The sequence below is a fragment of the Ambystoma mexicanum genome, chromosome 10 (assembly GCF_040938575.1).
Source record: "Ambystoma mexicanum isolate Mex_15411 chromosome 10, UKY_AmexF1_1, whole genome shotgun sequence".
Taxonomy (NCBI): Eukaryota; Metazoa; Chordata; class Amphibia; order Caudata; family Ambystomatidae; genus Ambystoma; species Ambystoma mexicanum.
The window spans coordinates 383,369,828-383,392,461 of record NC_090932.1 but is presented as its reverse complement, the minus strand read 5'-3'; the positions used below and the strand labels follow the sequence as shown (position 1 = coordinate 383,392,461).

The 22,634-nt window shown below is 47.8% G+C and overlaps 1 protein-coding gene across 1 annotated transcript in view; it reads left to right on the top strand.

Moving 5' to 3' along the window:
* LOC138492874 (phytanoyl-CoA dioxygenase, peroxisomal-like) overlaps positions 1–22,432 on the top strand; it is a 302,402-nt gene extending 279,970 nt beyond the window's left edge. Inside the window, exons 8-9 of the mRNA XM_069620196.1 lie at positions 5,706–5,814; positions 22,101–22,432. Coding sequence (XP_069476297.1) covers positions 5,706–5,814; positions 22,101–22,432 — 441 coding nt within the window. The remainder of the gene's footprint in view (positions 1–5,705; positions 5,815–22,100) is intronic.
* Positions 22,433–22,634: the final 202 nt, after the last annotated feature.

The following is a 22,634-nucleotide window of genomic DNA, read 5'->3' as shown; positions in this document are numbered from 1 at the left end:
CATTATCCTTTACGATCACATTTTATACAATACATGAATTGGGTGGGAATTTAATGCTCGCCTCCTAGTCTTTAATAGAATTAATATTCCCTGCGCAGATAGCAGGGGTAATCTTTATTCTATGACAAGACTGGAGGCGAGCATTATGCTTGTTCAAAGCTTCCCAACACCGTGACCGCTAAACTCTCGGTCGTCTTGAAATAAAATTCTTTAAAAGTTCGATCATTCAACCAGTCTGCTGCCAGCATAATATTTCAGAGGGATACACCTGTCTTATAGACTTTGGACGCCCTTACTCCTCTCACAGAGTGTGCTCCATACTTCTCTACATCCATTCCTGCCACCTGCATCACTTCCTTAACTCATCTGGCTATAGTAGCTGAGTACACCCCTTTGAATGGCTTCCTGCGCGCAATCAGCAATTGCTTCGTATTCGCTGCTCTGAACTCCTCTGTTCTGCTCTCGTATTCTTTTACGCAGCTTGCTACGCACCATTTAGGCCTAGCTGGTAAATATGGGTAGTGAAATGAAGATGTCCCCGTCTAAGTTCGTCCCACGATTGTAAAAGTCGCACCTTCCGGCCAAATGACTTCCTGTCAATCTCCAGGGCCCTTACGTCCGATACTCGTTTACAAGAAACTAAACATAACCGCATCGCTAACTTCCCCGATAATCTCTTCATAGATAGATATCCGTTCCCGGCCAACTCTCCACTAGATTGTGAACTGTTAGGACATCCCAGGCCGTCTTGTATCGAGGTTCCGGAGGCACTCTAAATCTGGCTCCTCTAATATAGCCGTACTACCGCTGGGTGTTCCCCTGCTGGCGTTCCCTCAATAGGGAGATGCCCCGCGGATATGACTGACCTGTACACTCCTATGGTACGAAACGCTTCACCACCTTGTAGTGGCTGAGCTAAGAAATTCAAAATCCTCACTACAGGGCCGAAATGGGATGAAGACCTCTCTTTTTGCACCAGCTAATCCACTTGGCCCAAGCCGCGTGGTAGGTCCTTCTCGTGGACGAAGCCCAGGAATCTGCAATGAGCTGCGCAGCTTGCGCCGAAATGCCTGGCAGCGCCCAGCGTCTCCTGATATTCTGCACGTGATGAGCGGGAGAGTCCCCCTCACTCTCAGAGGTTGATACTACCCAGCTGGGTCCGTGAGCAGTTGTTCTCCTTCCGGAAGAAGTCTCGGGTAATCTACTACCAGTTCCATGCGGGTCAGGAACCATACTTGAGACTTCCAGCATGATGCTACAAATAGCAACTCCGCTGTCTCCCTCCGACACTTCGCTAGAACTCTGCTCCGCAACATTAATGGCAGGAACGCGCAATGTTGACCTCCGTTCCAGTCTTGAAGGAACGCGTCTGTCTCTCGAGCTCCCGGAACCAGCCTCTAGCTGAAATACTCTGCTGTCTGGTTGTTCAACCGGGGCGCGGATAGGTCTATGTGCACTGGACCCCCTCTCTCTATTATCCTCTGAAAGATTGCTGGATCCAGCTTCCCATCGCTGGAGTCCGCGAGGTACCGAGAGTTCCAGTCCGCTATGACGTTCACTGATCGGGGCCGATATTCCGCCGTGACGGACGTCTCTGACTGTAGACATAAGTGCCAAAAGTCCTTCGCTAGTTCGGCCAACATCCTGCATTTGGTACCTCCCAGGTTATTTGTGTAACGCACTGCCGATATGTTGCCCTTCTTCAGGAGGACACAAGATCTCATCTTCTCCTTCGTGAATGCCCTTATCGCAAAGGGACCCTGCAAGGAGCTCTAGACAGTTTATGTGTAAGCGAAGTTCCTCCTCGCTCCATTTCCCCCTCGTCTGTAGGTTTCCGCACCTTGCGCCTCAGCCTACCCGGCTGGCCTCGGATTCTATAGCTAGATCCGGTCTGTCTCCGAAAATGGCACGCCCATTCCAGTCATCCATATTTTGTAACCACCCTTCCAGCTCTGTCATGGATTCGTGATCCAACGGCACTGTCTGATGATAGTGCAGACCCTGCTGCAGATGCCGTATCTCTAATCGCTGCAGTGCTCGATAATGAAGTGAGTCTGGAAAGATGGCCTGACTAGAAGCTGCAAGCAGCTCTACTATTCTTGCTAGGGACTGGAGGGATACTATCTCCTTCTGCCGACATCCTCTGAGTTCCCTCTTGATGTCGCGCATCTTCCGAGCTGGCCGTTCCAGGGTCGCTTTCCTGGTATCCAGAATGAATCCTAGAAGGTCTAACTCCTGTGCCGGATCGGTTTCCTACTATACCTTGTTCACTAGGAACCCTAGAGACGATAACAGGTCTATTACCCACTCTGTCTGGTACTTGAGGGTCTCTCGATCCTCGGCTAGTAGCGGTAGATCGTCTAGATAACTGATCCGTCTTATACTTTCTCTCTGATGGCCGCCGCTACTGTATTCATTACTTAGATAAGGGCCCATGGAGCCGAAGCTAGTCCGAAGGGCATAGACTTGAACTGCCAGAGCTGTCTTCTCCAGCGAAAAGCTAGGAACGTTCTGAACTCCTCCGCTATCGGAATTGTCAGGCACGCCTCGTTCCGATCGAACCTGGTCAACCAATCTCTCTCTCGGAGCTGATGTATGCCCTCCATCTTGAAATGTCGGTATACAATCCACCCCTTTCTGTGCATCAGAAACATGTTACTTATAAAAAACGGGCTCTCTCGCACATTACTCTATGGCGCCCTTCATTACTAATTGATGTAACTCCTGGTCTAGCAGGCTCTGCTCTGCGCGCTCTAGACGCTGCTGGTGTGGCCTGCGCGCTTGCAAAATCCAGGCCTCGCTGGAAAGCTTGCGCCAACTTTTCCAGAACATGCTTGTTCTCCCTCCCACAGGAGGGTAATATGCAACTCTCCCTTGAGTGAACCTTTGTCTATTTTCCCAGTCCTGGGCCCTGGGATTCTGGGGCCTTCTTCCTCCTTATTTACAACTAGTCGACCGACCTTGTGGCCACCGGCCCCTCCCAAAAAACTCCTATTGGGGAAAATCTTCCTTATGGGGGCTTGCGCCTTCTCCAGAGACGCGTAGGTGCCTACAAAGCGCAGTTGGCGTTCCCCTGGAAGCATACTGCTCTCTGCGCTCAGCCCGCTAGGGCGTCGGGGTCTACTTCCTCCTCAGTGTCCTTGGCCCTCTCAGCCAGGTCCCTTATCTTAGCGAGGGGTCCTGCCCGGTCTAGAACCTTCTCCTGACCTCTCCTCCAAGACCTATCGATACCTTTCCGGGGGACTTTGGTCGTCTTTGAGACGAACATCAGCCTTTTGGGGTCCAATTCTGGCGTCTCTGCCACCTTCCCCGGTAGATCTGGTCTCGGACACTCTGCTCGGAGCCTTTGGCGGACCTCTGTGTCCAGTGCCTTTCGCAGCCTCCTGGTCATATATTGTGTCTCTCTAGGCGAGGGCTGCCAGTCCGAGGACCTCGAATTCCGAATGCTACTCAGGTCAAACATGTCCACCTCCACCTCTTCGAGGTGCTTTCATTTGCGGATTCTCTCCGCTCCGCTAGGTCTGATCACTACCTCCTCCTCCTCCTCTTGCGAGGGGATTAAACCTTCTTCCAGCTCTTCTCCTGAGCCTGGGTCCTCTTCTCCATATTCTTCGTCCCCTGGAGTGGGGGTCGTGAAGTCTGGCACCGTCTGACGCCGCAAATAAGCTTCATGAAGCTTTGCCAAGGCATCGACGACCTCCGGGGCCTTTTCTTTTGCCCCATCCGAAGGGCCCTGGGGGTCAAGAGGGGCTTTCCTCTTACGGGCCTTAGTACTCCCCGATGACCCCTCCTCTGAGGGTTCCGTGGGCGTGCATCCCATCCGTCCGACACTGTCTATGGGCTGGTGCAAAATTGCTTCGAGGGGCTCCAGCCTACCCTGCAGGGGTTACACCCCTTGTGCCACTGCATCTATGAGTGAATTTCCTAGCACCTGCTTGAAGCTGGCAGTCAGATCTGCGGTCTGCTCTCTAATTCTGACATTATGCGTGGGTGCTGTGTGCCTGTTGTACCCGCAAGGGTGTCACTGCACGCCCTTTCACTCTATGTGCTCTGGGTCTTATTCTTGTGACCCTTTCTTTAATCAGCAAAATATATAATTCCTTTTTTTTTTTTTTTTTTTTGTGGCTGTGCTGGACGGAGGGTAGATAGTCAAGTTGCCTGTGGTGGCTTTCTTCTCCCAATCCCCTTGTCAGGGGAACTTATTACGTGCTCTCACACGTCCTCCTGAGCCTCCTAAGGGCTCTCGCACGATCGTGCAAATAAGATATGAACGCGATCTTATCGTGTGTGTGTGTTAGGAATGCTTTCCTGCTGTATCGCGCCCTCTGAATGGGCCGTTCATTTTATTTGCTTGACAATATAAAATTCACCGCCGGGCCCGGCTCCTTTGACCGCGCTGCTCCGTGTCGCTCGTACTTAATGCGATAACACGGAAGCGAGCGCGCCTCGGCTCCGCCTCCGCAAAGGAGGGGGTGCGAGGCTTATATGCGGCTGGCTCCTCCTTCCCAAGGGAGGGGGTCGCCACGGAAGCGAGCACGCCTCGGCTCCGCCTCCGCAAAGGAGGGGGTGTGCGGCTTATACGCGGCTGGCTCCTCCCTCCCAAGGGAGGGGGTCGCCCGTCGCGGTCAGATCTCCGCCGCTGTAATTCCCGCGGGGGGGCTCCGAACTCAGCTTAAACACGGTCCTGCGACCCGCTATATGCTCGCCTTCGCTCACTGCCACCCCTGATGTGCCGGGCATACGGCACGGGGCCTGCGAGTCGAGGCGAAGTCAGCCCGCACGGTCGGGCTATAACCTAGAAAAAACTCTACGCACCGCCGCGCTGTATTATCATCTGTCTAACATATAATTGAGCTGCATATTAAACGTCCTATTCCTCACTGCATTCTTAATACATCCTCAATAGGCATAGCTTTTACAGCCTTAATCTCATATTATACTAATTAAAACCCTAACTTTTATATCAAAATAGGGAGATAACCAGAATAGTACTTATCTGCTTGAAGAGCAGTAAAAGAAGAGGAGGAGCTCAGGGACAGGATGTGGTCATAGCTGAGCATGGAGTGAGATGTACTACAGAGACTATGGGGATTGTAGTTTAAAGGAAGAAAAGTCTGTTTCAGACAAGTTTTCAGTGTTTTGTTATGGTTTTTGAGTTTTGTTGAAACTGCTGAAGAGTGGTAAATTAAAGAAGTTGAAGCATAATGCTCGCCTCCAGTCTTGTCATAGAATCTCAATGTTGCTGCCTGTTTCACTGCTGCAGCTATAATCTTACCTAGTATGTGAGGACATGTACTGCTGTCCTTTCTGTTTTTTGTTATGGTTAAATAAACTAATAAAAAGAGTTTAAAGAAAGAAAAAACGGTGCAGCTGGCCCCCCCTAGGGGTAGTGGGGGTGGGGGGCAAAGGCTGTCCGGGGGTGCAAGGTTCTTCCTAAAGGGAGTACGGTGCCTGATTTCAATAGAAAATATAAGCAGAAATGAGATCTGGGGGGCCCCGCAGCAATATGTCCACTCCAGGGCGGCTCGGCAACACCATGTTTACTCCAGGGGGGCACATGAAAAGGTTTGAATACCACGGAAGTAGAGGACCTCATATATGTGAAATTCAAGATACTGCACAACGCATGGAATCCCTAATCGGTGGCAGGTAATTTAAAAGAGTTTCTATATTTGAATGCCTATTTTTTACACTTGTCTTTGCAGGCCATTTCTTGCCATTACGCGAGTACAGACTGTGAGTATATTGATGTGAAGGGCACCAGCCAAGAACCACTTGAAAAAGAATTGGCAGATATTGCAGTCAGTCATGGACGTAACGCAGGTTTTACTCTAAAGGTACGTCTATAGGTATTCATACTACAGTAGCACTAACGTACCACAATTCCTCTTACAGTTAAAGTAGAAAACATCAGTTCTTTCTTAGTTGGAAACACTTTCTATTTTATCTAAAATGCATGTTGTGATTGCTATAGTACCTACTCAGGAAGTTGAGATTGCACGAGAACACCTTTGTGTATTTATAGATCAATAACAAAACACGTTGTTAAAGGGACGTCATGGTTAAGTTGCACTAGCAAAAACCTATGAAATTCAATGGAAAACGTTGTTACAGGGACATTATGGTTATAGGTAAAACCGAACCCCCCCCGGAATTCGCCAGTTACGGTAAGCTAAGCAACCATAACTCGTGCCACAAATGTGCACTGCAAGGACTAACACCCATGACATCAAAGATGCCATCACAAATCACATTTATGACATCACTGATGAGAGCACATGTGCATTTAGTTTTCATGGAAAGCCTCCACAAGGGATTGTTATTGTTATGGTGGCAGAAAACGATCAAAGATCATTGGAAGAACTATTATGAGCTAAGTAGTTCATTGTGCAATGCATTGCTATACACACCATTGTATTACAGACTTCCTTGCAGTACATGAACCAACTCATGTGGACACGTAGCCATTGTCTGCACCATGCCCCATAGAAGTGTAATCTTGAAAATCTGCCCATTTTACATAGTGAAATCATGAATGCTTTTGTTTTAGAGTTTCGGGTACTGTGAAATATGTAAGAGGTAGGTACCATTGCCTTCAAAACTACATAATTGCACTACTGCACAGGAAACATAAAGAAACCACAATGCATACAAATATGAGCATTTACAGGGAAATTACAGTAGGCAAACAAGGAGCAGTATTACCAGAAAGTGTTTATAACATAACTGATTACCGTCATGCACATAAATGATTCCGGAGTTTTAAGCTTTCTTCTTCCTCTATATGTATATGTACCATATGATGTGAGTGAACCCTGAGTAAAGTAGTGCAAGAACATATGAGAATGGTGCTGTACACAAAGATAGAACCTTTTGATTTGTTACTTCCTGACTGGGAGTGAAGAAAAGCTCCTGGCCTACTAATGTCGAAGAAAAAAAAAGGGGCAGCCACGCATGTGATTTCATCAGTGATGTCATCAATGAGATTTGTGATGGCATCTTTGATGTCATGGGTGTTAGTCCTTGCAGTGCACACTGGTGGCATGAGTTATGGTTGCTTAGCTTACCATAACTGAATTTACACACCCACAGCACGTAATACCACCATGCATGTCACCATGTCACCAACTACACCAATCCACATACACACCACTGCCACCAGCACTCCTACCGTACCAGCGCTGAGGCGCACCCAGCACAACTTTGGCCATGCACACAATAGTCCACCCTTGCTCACACCCAGCACACCACTATTGATCCATACATGCGCCCATGTGGGCAGCTAATATTGTGCACAAATATAACATACCTAGGTAGCGGCACTTCACCCCAACTCCCCACACCATAAAACACCCGACCAGTAACTTCTGTTAAGGGATGCACTACTTCAGCATCCACAAAGATCCTGAGGCACACCCAGCACACCTTTGGCCATGCACACAACAGTCCACCCTTGCCCACACCCAGCACAACACTTTGGATCCATGCATGTGCCCATGTGGGCAGCTAATATTATGCACAAACGTAACATGTGTAGGTAGCGGCACTTCACTCCCAAACTCCACCACACCATAAAACACCCATTCACGAAAACAGGTCACAATTAGCAGAATCCACAAACATACCACGCCTCCACCACCCCTACCCACAGCCATTCAGAAAGTTTTGTGTGACTAACCACAACATTTTGACAACATTGGTCCTACTTCAACAAATCTGCACACAGTATAGTCCTTGAACACACCCACAGCAACGTAATGCGACTATGCATGGCACCATGTCACCAACTACAACAATCCACAGACCCACTTCAACTTCATTCACCCATGCATGCCACCATGTGTCCAACTACCGCATTCCATTTGTAGCGCATAGTCACCCACTCTCCCACCCAACCTATGTCATTTGCAGTTCACTCCCCTTCTGCAATTCACCTGCCACCACTCACCACGAAAAAAGGTTGCCGCAAACAGGTCACGGCAGAAGCTATAGCGCCATTCCAACAGTACCTCCCATCACCGTACAAAGTACTTGCCTGTCTAGATACCTGCAAATTGGTGCAATACGCGCAAATACTGCAGGCACTCCTCCGTCTTCTTCCACCTATGTACATATCTGACATAAACCACTTCTCATTCCCCCACCCGTTCCCTCCATTATTGCTGCCAACACATTGCGTACGGTACATTTTCCAGACCCTTCCACCGCTGCACTGTCCTCCGATAAACCATGGCGGCTTTCCCCAAAAATGTTGACGCTAAGCACACTTCCCTCCAACCAACCACCCGCGTCCAAACTTCTCCTACAGCACGTCGTACTGAGAGCCAATGACACTTCTGTCCGCGGAGCGAACAGGGAAATGGGTCAGTGGAGCGGACTCAGATATCACACATTTTTTGGGATGTGAATTTCAGTTCTTTGCAACAAAAGTACTGGTCGGATTTCCACCAAACACACAAAAGCATGCTTTCTGACCCACCGCCCCTCCCCCCCCGCTCCTGCCGCACATTTGATGAAAATCTGTCCAGCCTTTCGGCCCATTTAGTCTATGGAAAAAAAAATGTGGGACCCCCCTACAACGTTGCTCCCCCACCCCCGCACAATACCTCACCCAACTTGGCAAAAAAATTCAGAGCCGGCCATATACTTTTTTTGCAAAGTTTGGTGACGATTCCTCCAGGGGGAGCAAAGTTATAAGCCATTGATAAAGTGGTCTTCCTATGAGTTTAGCAACTTACCCATAACTACACCATAACCATAGCTCCCGTGGGCTGTGTAATACATAATATATATATAGGACAACGTTCCTAAAGCCCTATCATGTCCCTGGCCCACCTGGACCCTCCTATTGCTCACTCCTACGATGGACTCTGTTCAAGGGTAGCCACCAGCCAGCCATCCTAGAGAAGGACACGGGCTGAACTCCTTTTCAAAGCTGCACAGCAGCACCTTCCATCCATGGTTAACGGGAACAGGAATTAAAATCCTCTACTTTAGCTTTTAAGTTGAAACCATGAGCCAGCGATCACTTAAAGTTTTGGATCTTTCTCCGATTCTCATTAGTTTAATGTTATGGATATTTGCATCAATAGTTTTTGACACTGCCCTGCGGTCTGAAAAATAGTAGCTTTGTAAAATGAGGTCCTTTTTAAAAAATTGCACAATATTTTGATAGCAACTAATTGAAAAGAAAAATGGGTAGGAAAATGTATGGAATGATACTGCGGTGCAAACGAAATTAAAACATCTTCACAAACAAGACAAATGCTGTATTATTGACTAAAATATCTAATCGATTATTACATTTCTACAAGAATTTCATGTCCTGCCTTCCTCTATATCTTTGGATTTCAGGACAGATTCTTATTCTCTGAATAAATATCTGAGAGTCCATAAATATCAACTTAATCCATTGACACCATCTTTTTTGTTTAAACACATTTGTACTGCTTATACATAACTTGATTATTATTCAAACTAATATGATTATTCACAAGGTGTTATCACTTCTCCCCAAGGGGGGCCCTTTTCCATGGGGCTAGGGAGAAGCGGCTGATATCCAATAGTTCCCCTAGAGGTGGTTTACTGCGGGAGAGTTCACGGGGGGCCTCCACCTCTGGGGGTAAGGATGATCACCTGGGGTACAGCCCACTGAATGTTGTCACTCTCTGACATTCCCTAGCCCTCCCTAATGTTCACTACCATTACCTTGAAAGCAAACCTATGTATTGTTGTAACATAGGAGATAAAGCCAAAAGTAATAGTACGAGGAAGAACACAGGAGACATAAAGATCATTGACAGTGTTAACACTGATACGAGGTGGCCCTGAGGAGGTATGAGGATCACAACATTAGCAGAGACAAAGGACTTGTACAACCCGTACGGGAGGAGCTGAATACAATGTATAAAAAGGAACAAAGGAATATCCGGGGTATCAAGCCCAGCTGCGGAGCCGAACGCAGCCATTAGAGGAAGCGGGTGTTGCAGATTTCCAAAGCGGGAGATTCAAATCCTGCTGGCGGACCAGCAGCAAGGAGATGCAGAGAACGCTGGCGAGCAGCTGTGGGAGTTCTCCGTTGAGTCTGGTGATGCAGACCCGAGGACATGATCCAGAGAGGAAACTGCGCTGAGCGGTGCAAGGAAGCCGACAGAGCTGATCCCGGTCACAGGAAGCCCCAGTGATGTTCTAAAATCCCAGTAAAGGTAAGGGGAGGAACAGGAGATACAGGGGGGATGCAGGGACAGGTGGGAGAGATGCTCGAACAGCTTTCCCTCACACTAGTGGGAGTGAACCAAATATTGGGCCTAATCATTGTCAGTCGTGCCTCCAACGACCTCTTCTTTGTGTCAGTGGCAGACAGAAACCCACTGACCACCAGAGAAGGGTTGGGGACCCTACCATGAATACGAGCATGGTCAGGGACCCTAATCAGTGCCCAAGAAGCATCAGTGGCAGAGATAAGACCACTGACCAACAGGGAAGGGTCAGGGACCTTAACACGAACACAAGAAGGCTTGGGGAACCTAACAGGAGTCTGAGAAGGTTCCTGGACCCTAAAGTAGATGTCAGAAGCATAAGAGTAAATCTTCCTTGTCACAGTGGGACAGAGAGAACCATTCTTCCTCATCACACTGGGAACAAGAAAACCACTGACCACCAGAGAATGGGCTGGGACCAAAACAAGATTTGGGACTTCACCAAGAACAAACCAGAGTGGCAAAGGCTACTGCAGGTTGAAAACAGTGAGAAAGAACTGTGGCAAGCAATACCAGGAAAAGGGAGTCATTCTCCTGTTACCGAACTAGCAGTGTGATAAAGACGACAGAGGAAGTAAGTCCTTCCGCTATGGCCTTGTTGCGAACTGAATAAAGTAATTACAGGAGAAGGGAGTCATTCACCTGGTACAGAGTCAAACGTTGGGTTAAATAAGCCAGTGGAAGGGAGTTCATCCCCCTGGCCTCCTTGTGAACTGTACCAAGTAATACCAGGAGAGGGTAGGCATTCTCTTGGTCCCGGGCTAGGAGTTTTGCTGGAAATACCAGGGGAAGGGAGTCATTCCCCCTGGTTTTATTGGAAACTGTACAGATCTCGAACCAGGAGAAAGGAGCCATTCTACTGGGAGTGAAATTGCAGACGGGGTGAAACCCGGAAGCCAGGGGAAGGGAATAATTTCTGTTGTGAGAGAACATTTCTTTGGACACTATTCAAAAAGCAGAAGAAGGGAGCCATTCTCTTGAAGAAGAAACTTTTTGGGAGTTTATCTTTAATTTGTAGTGTGAGGGTTAGAAGTAGGTTGTGACGCAGGATGGTGGAGATTAATTTGACGGACATTATGGCAGACCCTTTAGTATTAGTTTTGAGGTAGGGAAACCCTTCTTAGAAATAGATACAGTTAGGTATTCAAAACCATAATTAAAGTCTATAACCACAATCATGCCACCTTTGTGTCACCTTCTTTTTTCTTCGAGGCACCCTCACACTAAGCACCAAAATATTATCACTAAGAATGTCAAGTCATGTATACGTGGAAATTATAATCTGAGATCAATGCTAAGACCATTAAGGATATGGTCTATTAGTAATGAGCAATTGAAACCTCAGGGAAACCTAAAACTCTACCCAAAGGTTTAACAGCATATAATCAGGACACAAGTACAACTGTTTTTAAAAGCTAGTCTTGATATGATCGGTTATTTATAACACGCTTAATACCCAGAGGTTTCTAAGCACGGACCCGGGTATCGTACCTGTGGTGCTCTGTGGCGTCTTGTTTCCAAGGCGAGCACGTTGACCCTGAGCTATCCGCCCGAGTCTTAAGAAATGCTATTAAGGACCTGAAGCATAGGGTGTCATGAGAGGACAAAGGTAGTGAATATGGCAAGGGGAATGTGCACAAGATCACACAGTGAATTGCTTTGACACAAACAACATGCACTCATGAACCAAGACACATGAACTCTAAAACCCAGGATGTACAAGTAGAGCCTGATAAGATTACAAATATACAATCAGGGATGTGGGGGTAAACGCTAAGAAGCTCCTTATGATTACAAAGAAAGTCAGCAAGCTCCTTACCCACAATTACTGTTACAGATACTGTCAGAGCTAAGCACACATACAGGGCAAGCAACAACAAGATCTGTGAGCTAACACCCTTGATGGTATTGTATAAAGTAACTGAAAGCCAATACTCATGAGGACGGGAAATACCACCTGAAATGTCAGCGAAGCCCACAAACCCTGTTGATGAAACAGGGACCCAGAAAGGCTATAACAGCAAAGGGAGGATAACGTAATACATCAGGAATAGTGATTACAGAATAGTGAGGAAAACATAGGCATTCACACAGGAGCTGGCCACACAGCGCACCACACCTAATAATCTATAGGAACAAAGGGAGAAGTGTAAGTGAAAACCTGGAACAGACTCCAAGAGAAATTAAAATAACAGGAGAAGGGAAAACGAAATTACAAGGGCAAAACCGCCCCATCCCCACCCAGGGAAGGAAAGGCAAACTGGGACAAAATACTAAATCTATAAATGAAGAGTGACTAAACGATCAAGATTTTACTGCTGAATAGGGCAAAGTCAACGGAATAAAGAACACAGACAAACTGGGATGCACAGAAAAAGGAAATCACTGCAAAGTGCTGATTGCTAAATAAAGGAAGACAGAAAGGGAATCCTGGAAGCAGAAATTACTAGTGCACACAATTCGAAATCCATGGAAAAGTGAACAAGAAATTAGAAACTAGGAAATATACACTAAGCTAAGAACCAGGAACCAGTGACCAGTCACAAAAAGGAACACTTCATCAATAACCAGTGCTGGACTGAAGCAAACTGAGGCTTTTACAGCTGGCTAACAATCACACACCTCAGGTGTGCTGCTTGCTGCACCTGCCAGCCACAGGTGCTGCTTATCCTCCACCCAACCTTGTCTTGAAAGAGTGGAGATGAAGCAGTGGGCCAGACATTCTGGGAAGCATAGTTTTGATTAAAGCAGTATACTGGCTGCCAAAAACCTGGAATGGATACGGAAAGGAAGTAACATGGAAAATAAGGATTTTGCGCTCCCAATTCACCACAGCACTGTCACATGAGGTCCAGACAGAAGGTCCAATAGGGAATGGACCCCAAATCAGGCCCCCAAGTGGCGGGAATGGGATCAAATCGTGACATAGTGTGAGAAACCTGATAGTGTACTCCCACGTACTCCCCGCGGATCTTCCATTCGGGTGACTAGGGAAGGCCCATCGCTTTCTGACCCAGACCCTGGGGGTGGACAAGCGAGGGAGGATCACATGAGTGGAGGGTTGTGGTGGTTTGGGAGGACAATACCCAAGTGCGAGACATGGTATCCCCCCTTTTGTAATTGCACACCAACCCAATCTCCCTCAGTCTTCATGGGGAATTTCCATTCTCACCCCATCTCCCCCTCCCCATTTCCAATAAGTACTGGGACGAGGAAGAGACAATCAGGAGCAATGATGATTAACCATAGAAACAACATAGGGATACAAAGTGAGGCTTACCATCCAACACCTTTGAATTGTCCCATTAATAGACCCAGGCAAGGTCAGGCACTTTTCTCCAACTGTGCACACCTGACTCCAATCGACTCTCACCTGGAGTATAAAAAGGGTGGTTCTGTCAGAATCATGGAGCAAGCTGGGTTGCTGGATGCAGCCAGGAGGCCAAGGAGCAGAAGGCTGCAAGGAGAGGAGCCCAGAAGGACCGGTGGAGTGAGGTACACCAAGACACTGACCCAGTGTATATGAGGGGCTGCAGCGTGACGAGGGAGCTGTGTATCTGGGAAGCCGGTGCGGGGCGGAAGGAAGTCTATCGGTCTTGTTTAGGCCAGTGCTCGTTCCCCTGGGACCGGTGTGGGTCACAGGGTTGTCTGAGGGGCGGTGGTGAGACCATGACCTGGACCCAAACGCATTTGACCTGCTCACCAAAGCTCTGCTACTTTTGGTGAGTTTTGTGAGCCAGTAAGAAACTCAGTAGTGTGTGGGTGGCCGGAGCAGGAGCAGGGCGCTGAGAAAAGTGAACATCCTGGTGAGCACAATCAGAGAAAGAAAGCAAAGCAAGGCAGGGAAAAAAAGCATAGCAAGCAAATGCTGGACAGCGGTGAAGGAGAGCAAAGCAGAATGGCAGAAAAGGTGCGCTAGAGGCGCAGAAGTAAAGAAAGACAGAGCAAGTGCATTGGCGGTGCAGAAAAAGCCAAGAAGTTTTGTGTGACTAACCACAACATTTTGACAACATTGGTCCTACTTCAACAAATCTGCACACAGTATAGTCCTTGAACACACCCACAGCAACGTAATGCGACTATGCATGGCACCATGTCACCAACTACAACAATCCACAGACCCACTTCAACTTCATTCACCCATGCATGCCACCATGTGTCCAACTACCGCATTCCATTTGTAGCGCATAGTCACCCACTCTCCCACCCAACCTATGTCATTTGCAGTTCACTCCCCTTCTGCAATTCACCTGCCACCACTCACCACGAAAAAAGGTTGCCGCAAACAGGTCACGGCAGAAGCTATAGCGCCATTCCAACAGTACCTCCCATCACCGTACAAAGTACTTGCCTGTCTAGATACCTGCAAATTGGTGCAATACGCGCAAATACTGCAGGCACTCCTCCGTCTTCTTCCACCTATGTACATATCTGACATAAACCACTTCTCATTCCCCCACCCGTTCCCTCCATTATTGCTGCCAACACATTGCGTACGGTACATTTTCCAGACCCTTCCACCGCTGCACTGTCCTCCGATAAACCATGGCGGCTTTCCCCAAAAATGTTGACGCTAAGCACACTTCCCTCCAACCAACCACCCGCGTCCAAACTTCTCCTACAGCACGTCGTACTGAGAGCCAATGACACTTCTGTCCGCGGAGCGAACAGGGAAATGGGTCAGTGGAGCGGACTCAGATATCACACATTTTTTGGGATGTGAATTTCAGTTCTTTGCAACAAAAGTACTGGTCGGATTTCCACCAAACACACAAAAGCATGCTTTCTGACCCACCGCCTCCCCCCCCCGCTCCTGCCGCACATTTGATGAAAATCTGTCCAGCCTTTCGGCCCATTTAGTCTATGGAAAAAAAAAAGTGGGACCCCCCTACAACGTTGCTCCCCCACCCCCGCACAATACCTCACCCAACTTGGCAAAAAAATTCAGAGCCGGCCATATACTTTTTTTGCAAAGTTTGGTGACGATTCCTCCAGGGGGAGCAAAGTTATAAGCCATTGATAAAGTGGTCTTCCTATGAGTTTAGCAACTTACCCATAACTACACCATAACCATAGCTCCCGTGGGCTGTGTAATACATAATATATATATAGGACAACGTTCCTAAAGCCCTATCATGTCCCTGGCCCACCTGGACCCTCCTATTGCTCACTCCTACGATGGACTCTGTTCAAGGGTAGCCACCAGCCAGCCATCCTAGAGAAGGACACGGGCTGAACTCCTTTTCAAAGCTGCACAGCAGCACCTTCCATCCATGGTTAACGGGAACAGGAATTAAAATCCTCTACTTTAGCTTTTAAGTTGAAACCATGAGCCAGCGATCACTTAAAGTTTTGGATCTTTCTCCGATTCTCATTAGTTTAATGTTATGGATATTTGCATCAATAGTTTTTGACACTGCCCTGCGGTCTGAAAAATAGTAGCTTTGTAAAATGAGGTCCTTTTTAAAAAATTGCACAATATTTTGATAGCAACTAATTGAAAAGAAAAATGGGTAGGAAAATGTATGGAATGATACTGCGGTGCAAACGAAATTAAAACATCTTCACAAACAAGACAAATGCTGTATTATTGACTAAAATATCTAATCGATTATTACATTTCTACAAGAATTTCATGTCCTGCCTTCCTCTATATCTTTGGATTTCAGGACAGATTCTTATTCTCTGAATAAATATCTGAGAGTCCATAAATATCAACTTAATCCATTGACACCATCTTTTTTGTTTAAACACATTTGTACTGCTTATACATAACTTGATTATTATTCAAACTAATATGATTATTCACAAGGTGTTATCACTTCTCCCCAAGGGGGGCCCTTTTCCATGGGGCTAGGGAGAAGCGGCTGATATCCAATAGTTCCCCTAGAGGTGGTTTACTGCGGGAGAGTTCACGGGGGGCCTCCACCTCTGGGGGTAAGGATGATCACCTGGGGTACAGCCCACTGAATGTTGTCACTCTCTGACATTCCCTAGCCCTCCCTAATGTTCACTACCATTACCTTGAAAGCAAACCTATGTATTGTTGTAACATAGGAGATAAAGCCAAAAGTAATAGTACGAGGAAGAACACAGGAGACATAAAGATCATTGACAGTGTTAACACTGATACGAGGTGGCCCTGAGGAGGTATGAGGATCACAACATTAGCAGAGACAAAGGACTTGTACAACCCGTACGGGAGGAGCTGAATACAATGTATAAAAAGGAACAAAGGAATATCCGGGGTATCAAGCCCAGCTGCGGAGCCGAACGCAGCCATTAGAGGAAGCGGGTGTTGCAGATTTCCAAAGCGGGAGATTCAAATCCTGCTGGCGGACCAGCAGCAAGGAGATGCAGAGAACGCTGGCGAGCAGCTGTGGGAGTTCTCCGTTGAGTCTGGTGATGCAGACCCGAGGACATGATCCAGAGAGGAAACTGCGCTGAGCGGTGCAAGGAAGCCGACAGAGCTGATCCCGGTCACAGGAAGCCCCAGTGATGTTCTAAAATCCCAGTAAAGGTAAGGGGAGGAACAGGAGATACAGGGGGGATGCAGGGACAGGTGGGAGAGATGCTCGAACAGCTTTCCCTCACACTAGTGGGAGTGAACCAAATATTGGGCCTAATCATTGTCAGTCGTGCCTCCAACGACCTCTTCTTTGTGTCAGTGGCAGACAGAAACCCACTGACCACCAGAGAAGGGTTGGGGACCCTACCATGAATACGAGCATGGTCAGGGACCCTAATCAGTGCCCAAGAAGCATCAGTGGCAGAGATAAGACCACTGACCAACAGGGAAGGGTCAGGGACCTTAACACGAACACAAGAAGGCTTGGGGAACCTAACAGGAGTCTGAGAAGGTTCCTGGACCCTAAAGTAGATGTCAGAAGCATAAGAGTAAATCTTCCTTGTCACAGTGGGACAGAGAGAACCATTCTTCCTCATCACACTGGGAACAAGAAAACCACTGACCACCAGAGAATGGGCTGGGACCAAAACAAGATTTGGGACTTCACCAAGAACAAACCAGAGTGGCAAAGGCTACTGCAGGTTGAAAACAGTGAGAAAGAACTGTGGCAAGCAATACCAGGAAAAGGGAGTCATTCTCCTGTTACCGAACTAGCAGTGTGATAAAGACGACAGAGGAAGTAAGTCCTTCCGCTATGGCCTTGTTGCGAACTGAATAAAGTAATTACAGGAGAAGGGAGTCATTCACCTGGTACAGAGTCAAACGTTGGGTTAAATAAGCCAGTGGAAGGGAGTTCATCCCCCTGGCCTCCTTGTGAACTGTACCAAGTAATACCAGGAGAGGGTAGGCATTCTCTTGGTCCCGGGCTAGGAGTTTTGCTGGAAATACCAGGGGAAGGGAGTCATTCCCCCTGGTTTTATTGGAAACTGTACAGATCTCGAACCAGGAGAAAGGAGCCATTCTACTGGGAGTGAAATTGCAGACGGGGTGAAACCCGGAAGCCAGGGGAAGGGAATAATTTCTGTTGTGAGAGAACATTTCTTTGGACACTATTCAAAAAGCAGAAGAAGGGAGCCATTCTCTTGAAGAAGAAACTTTTTGGGAGTTTATCTTTAATTTGTAGTGTGAGGGTTAGAAGTAGGTTGTGACGCAGGATGGTGGAGATTAATTTGACGGACATTATGGCAGACCCTTTAGTATTAGTTTTGAGGTAGGGAAACCCTTCTTAGAAATAGATACAGTTAGGTATTCAAAACCATAATTAAAGTCTATAACCACAATCATGCCACCTTTGTGTCACCTTCTTTTTTCTTCGAGGCACCCTCACACTAAGCACCAAAATATTATCACTAAGAATGTCAAGTCATGTATACGTGGAAATTATAATCTGAGATCAATGCTAAGACCATTAAGGATATGGTCTATTAGTAATGAGCAATTGAAACCTCAGGGAAACCTAAAACTCTACCCAAAGGTTTAACAGCATATAATCAGGACACAAGTACAACTGTTTTTAAAAGCTAGTCTTGATATGATCGGTTATTTATAACACGCTTAATACCCAGAGGTTTCTAAGCACGGACCCGGGTATCGTACCTGTGGTGCTCTGTGGCGTCTTGTTTCCAAGGCGAGCACGTTGACCCTGAGCTATCCGCCCGAGTCTTAAGAAATGCTATTAAGGACCTGAAGCATAGGGTGTCATGAGAGGACAAAGGTAGTGAATATGGCAAGGGGAATGTGCACAAGATCACACAGTGAATTGCTTTGACACAAACAACATGCACTCATGAACCAAGACACATGAACTCTAAAACCCAGGATGTACAAGTAGAGCCTGATAAGATTACAAATATACAATCAGGGATGTGGGGGTAAACGCTAAGAAGCTCCTTATGATTACAAAGAAAGTCAGCAAGCTCCTTACCCACAATTACTGTTACAGATACTGTCAGAGCTAAGCACACATACAGGGCAAGCAACAACAAGATCTGTGAGCTAACACCCTTGATGGTATTGTATAAAGTAACTGAAAGCCAATACTCATGAGGACGGGAAATACCACCTGAAATGTCAGCGAAGCCCACAAACCCTGTTGATGAAACAGGGACCCAGAAAGGCTATAACAGCAAAGGGAGGATAACGTAATACATCAGGAATAGTGATTACAGAATAGTGAGGAAAACATAGGCATTCACACAGGAGCTGGCCACACAGCGCACCACACCTAATAATCTATAGGAACAAAGGGAGAAGTGTAAGTGAAAACCTGGAACAGACTCCAAGAGAAATTAAAATAACAGGAGAAGGGAAAACGAAATTACAAGGGCAAAACCGCCCCATCCCCACCCAGGGAAGGAAAGGCAAACTGGGACAAAATACTAAATCTATAAATGAAGAGTGACTAAACGATCAAGATTTTACTGCTGAATAGGGCAAAGTCAACGGAATAAAGAACACAGACAAACTGGGATGCACAGAAAAAGGAAATCACTGCAAAGTGCTGATTGCTAAATAAAGGAAGACAGAAAGGGAATCCTGGAAGCAGAAATTACTAGTGCACACAATTCCAAATCCATGGAAAAGTGAACAAGAAATTAGAAACTAGGAAATATACACTAAGCTAAGAACCAGGAACCAGTGACCAGTCACAAAAAGGAACACTTCATCAATAACCAGTGCTGGACTGAAGCAAACTGAGGCTTTTACAGCTGGCTAACAATCACACACCTCAGGTGTGCTGCTTGCTGCACCTGCCAGCCACAGGTGCTGCTTATCCTCCACCCAACCTTGTCTTGAAAGAGTGGAGATGAAGCAGTGGGCCAGACATTCTGGGAAGCATAGTTTTGATTAAAGCAGTATACTGGCTGCCAAAAACCTGGAATGGATACGGAAAGGAAGTAACATGGAAAATAAGGATTTTGCGCTCCCAATTCACCACAGCACTGTCACATGAGGTCCAGACAGAAGGTCCAATAGGGAATGGACCCCAAATCAGGCCCCCAAGTGGCGGGAATGGGATCAAATCGTGACATAGTGTGAGAAACCTGATAGTGTACTCCCACGTACTCCCCGCGGATCTTCCATTCGGGTGACTAGGGAAGGCCCATCGCTTTCTGACCCAGACCCTGGGGGTGGACAAGCGAGGGAGGATCACATGAGTGGAGGGTTGTGGTGGTTTGGGAGGACAATACCCAAGTGCGAGACATGGTATCCCCCCTTTTGTAATTGCACACCAACCCAATCTCCCTCAGTCTTCATGGGGAATTTCCATTCTCACCCCATCTCCCCCTCCCCATTTCCAATAAGTACTGGGACGAGGAAGAGACAATCAGGAGCAATGATGATTAACCATAGAAACAACATAGGGATACAAAGTGAGGCTTACCATCCAACACCTTTGAATTGTCCCATTAATAGACCCAGGCAAGGTCAGGCACTTTTCTCCAACTGTGCACACCTGACTCCAATCGACTCTCACCTGGAGTATAAAAAGGGTGGTTCTGTCAGAATCATGGAGCAAGCTGGGTTGCTGGATGCAGCCAGGAGGCCAAGGAGCAGAAGGCTGCAAGGAGAGGAGCCCAGAAGGACCGGTGGAGTGAGGTACACCAAGACACTGACCCAGTGTATATGAGGGGCTGCAGCGTGACGAGGGAGCTGTGTATCTGGGAAGCCGGTGCGGGGCGGAAGGAAGTCTATCGGTCTTGTTTAGGCCAGTGCTCGTTCCCCTGGGACCGGTGTGGGTCACAGGGTTGTCTGAGGGGCGGTGGTGAGACCATGACCTGGACCCAAACGCATTTGACCTGCTCACCAAAGCTCTGCTACTTTTGGTGAGTTTTGTGAGCCAGTAAGAAACTCAGTAGTGTGTGGGTGGCCGGAGCAGGAGCAGGGCGCTGAGAAAAGTGAACATCCTGGTGAGCACAATCAGAGAAAGAAAGCAAAGCAAGGCAGGGAAAAAAAGCATAGCAAGCAAATGCTGGACAGCGGTGAAGGAGAGCAAAGCAGAATGGCAGAAAAGGTGCGCTAGAGGCGCAGAAGTAAAGAAAGACAGAGCAAGTGCATTGGCGGTGCAGAAAAAGCCAAGAGGGGCTGCCAGAGACCCAAAAGTACGGTGAGGCGTGCCAGCGAACCAAAAACGAGAGAGAAAGCAAAGAGATAGAGAGAAGGAAAACGGACAGTCAAGAGAGGGTGATAGTAACCCAAGAGTGGAAAAGAGGGTGCAAGTGACCCAGAAGAAAAACAGAGGGCCTCATTACATGTTGTGGTAAATGAAGCCATTTACCGGCATGGCGTTATTTGCGTCTCCGCCCTCGCAAGAGGCCGCTAATTGAGTACCATTACGAGTACGCGGACAGGAGCATAGTGCCATGCCGGTAATGGCCCTATCGCCATGCCGTAAAAGTCCCCAAATAGTCCTTTACCGGCTTCAACTAAAGTGCTAATAGCACCTCCGCCTTCACGCTGCATGCAAATTGCGGTCACCGCTATTAGCGGTCACCGACATTAGCGGTCACCGCTATTAGCGGTCACCGTTAAAAAGCGGAACCGGAAATAGCGTCATTGCACAGGAACGGGAAAGAGCACGGTGGCCATCTTTAAAAACACAATCCATTGCCATCCTCCGCATCCAGGACCCCTTTCAAGGAAACTCGGACACAAATCCATCCCGGATAGCCCAAAGATGCCCAAGGCCGTAAAAAAAACTGCTGATCGCCAACGTAAGGAAGAATTCAGCGATGAGGAGCTGATCATGCTCACAGAGACACTATCGGCAAATGCAAATGTAGTCTTCAGCAATGACATGCGGCGGGAGACAATCCTCAAGAAGAAGGCCATCTGGGCAGAGGTTGCCCACAAAGTCAGTGCGGTGGGCACCACCACCCGCACAGTCAAGGACTGCCGTAAGAGGTGGGATGACCTCCGGCTCCGTGTCAGAAATATACTGTCAGTGAACCGCAAGCTGGCAATGGGCACAGGAGGTGGCGGCGATTCACCTCTGAAACTCCGTGAGTGGGAGGAGACTTGTGCATCCACAATTGGAGTGGAATCGATAGAGGGTGTTGGAGAAATGGAGCATGGTGTGGCCACTTCATCCGATGGAGGTGAGTGTATACATCAAAAAATGCACAGTGAAGTGTGAGGGGCCCCCCAAATATGTGTCCATATTCAGGCCATGGATCCAGCCACAAACATGCATGCATGCATCACCACATACACGTGCAACACAGACCCATTCATGCATGACCCACCCGACATCCCCATTACCGGAATCCACAATAAAGAGGCCCCAATGCATAGAGCGGCATGACGTAAACATTCAGCATAAGGCAGGTAGAACCATAAATGATGATATTCCCCATTTCTCACCCCTACAGGATCACAGACAGAAACTGAGGACCCACGCACTGCGAAAGCTGCTCCCCCATCTACAAAAAAGCCCAGGAGAGATGCAACAGGGGACACCGCCACCACCTCAAGGGTAACCGGGAGGAGTGTCCAGCAGCAGAGGGACAAAGGCAGCAGGAGCAAAAGTTCCACGCAGCCTGAGGCCATGGCTGCTGCCATTGTTGCAACCACGGCAGTGAGTCCCAATGCATGTGAAATCAGCATGGAGGGCACGCACTCTGCTGCCACCAGTTCAACTGGTGAGGCAGCAGCCACTGCTCCACTTTCGGACGAGGAGGAAGCACTTGACATTGTGGAGTGAAGCCAGACCCCCAGCCCAACACGCTCCATTGAGGCAAGCCCAAGGTTGTCATCAGGGTCAGGTAGCCATGGAGGATCAGCCACCCACACCGTGGAAGGGGCATGGAGCCCCCAGGTGTCCTCACCTGATGCCAGAGGCATGGACCAAGGCGCAGCAGTCATCCCTCCTGCTCGTAGCACGCAACATGACCTTGCATCCATCA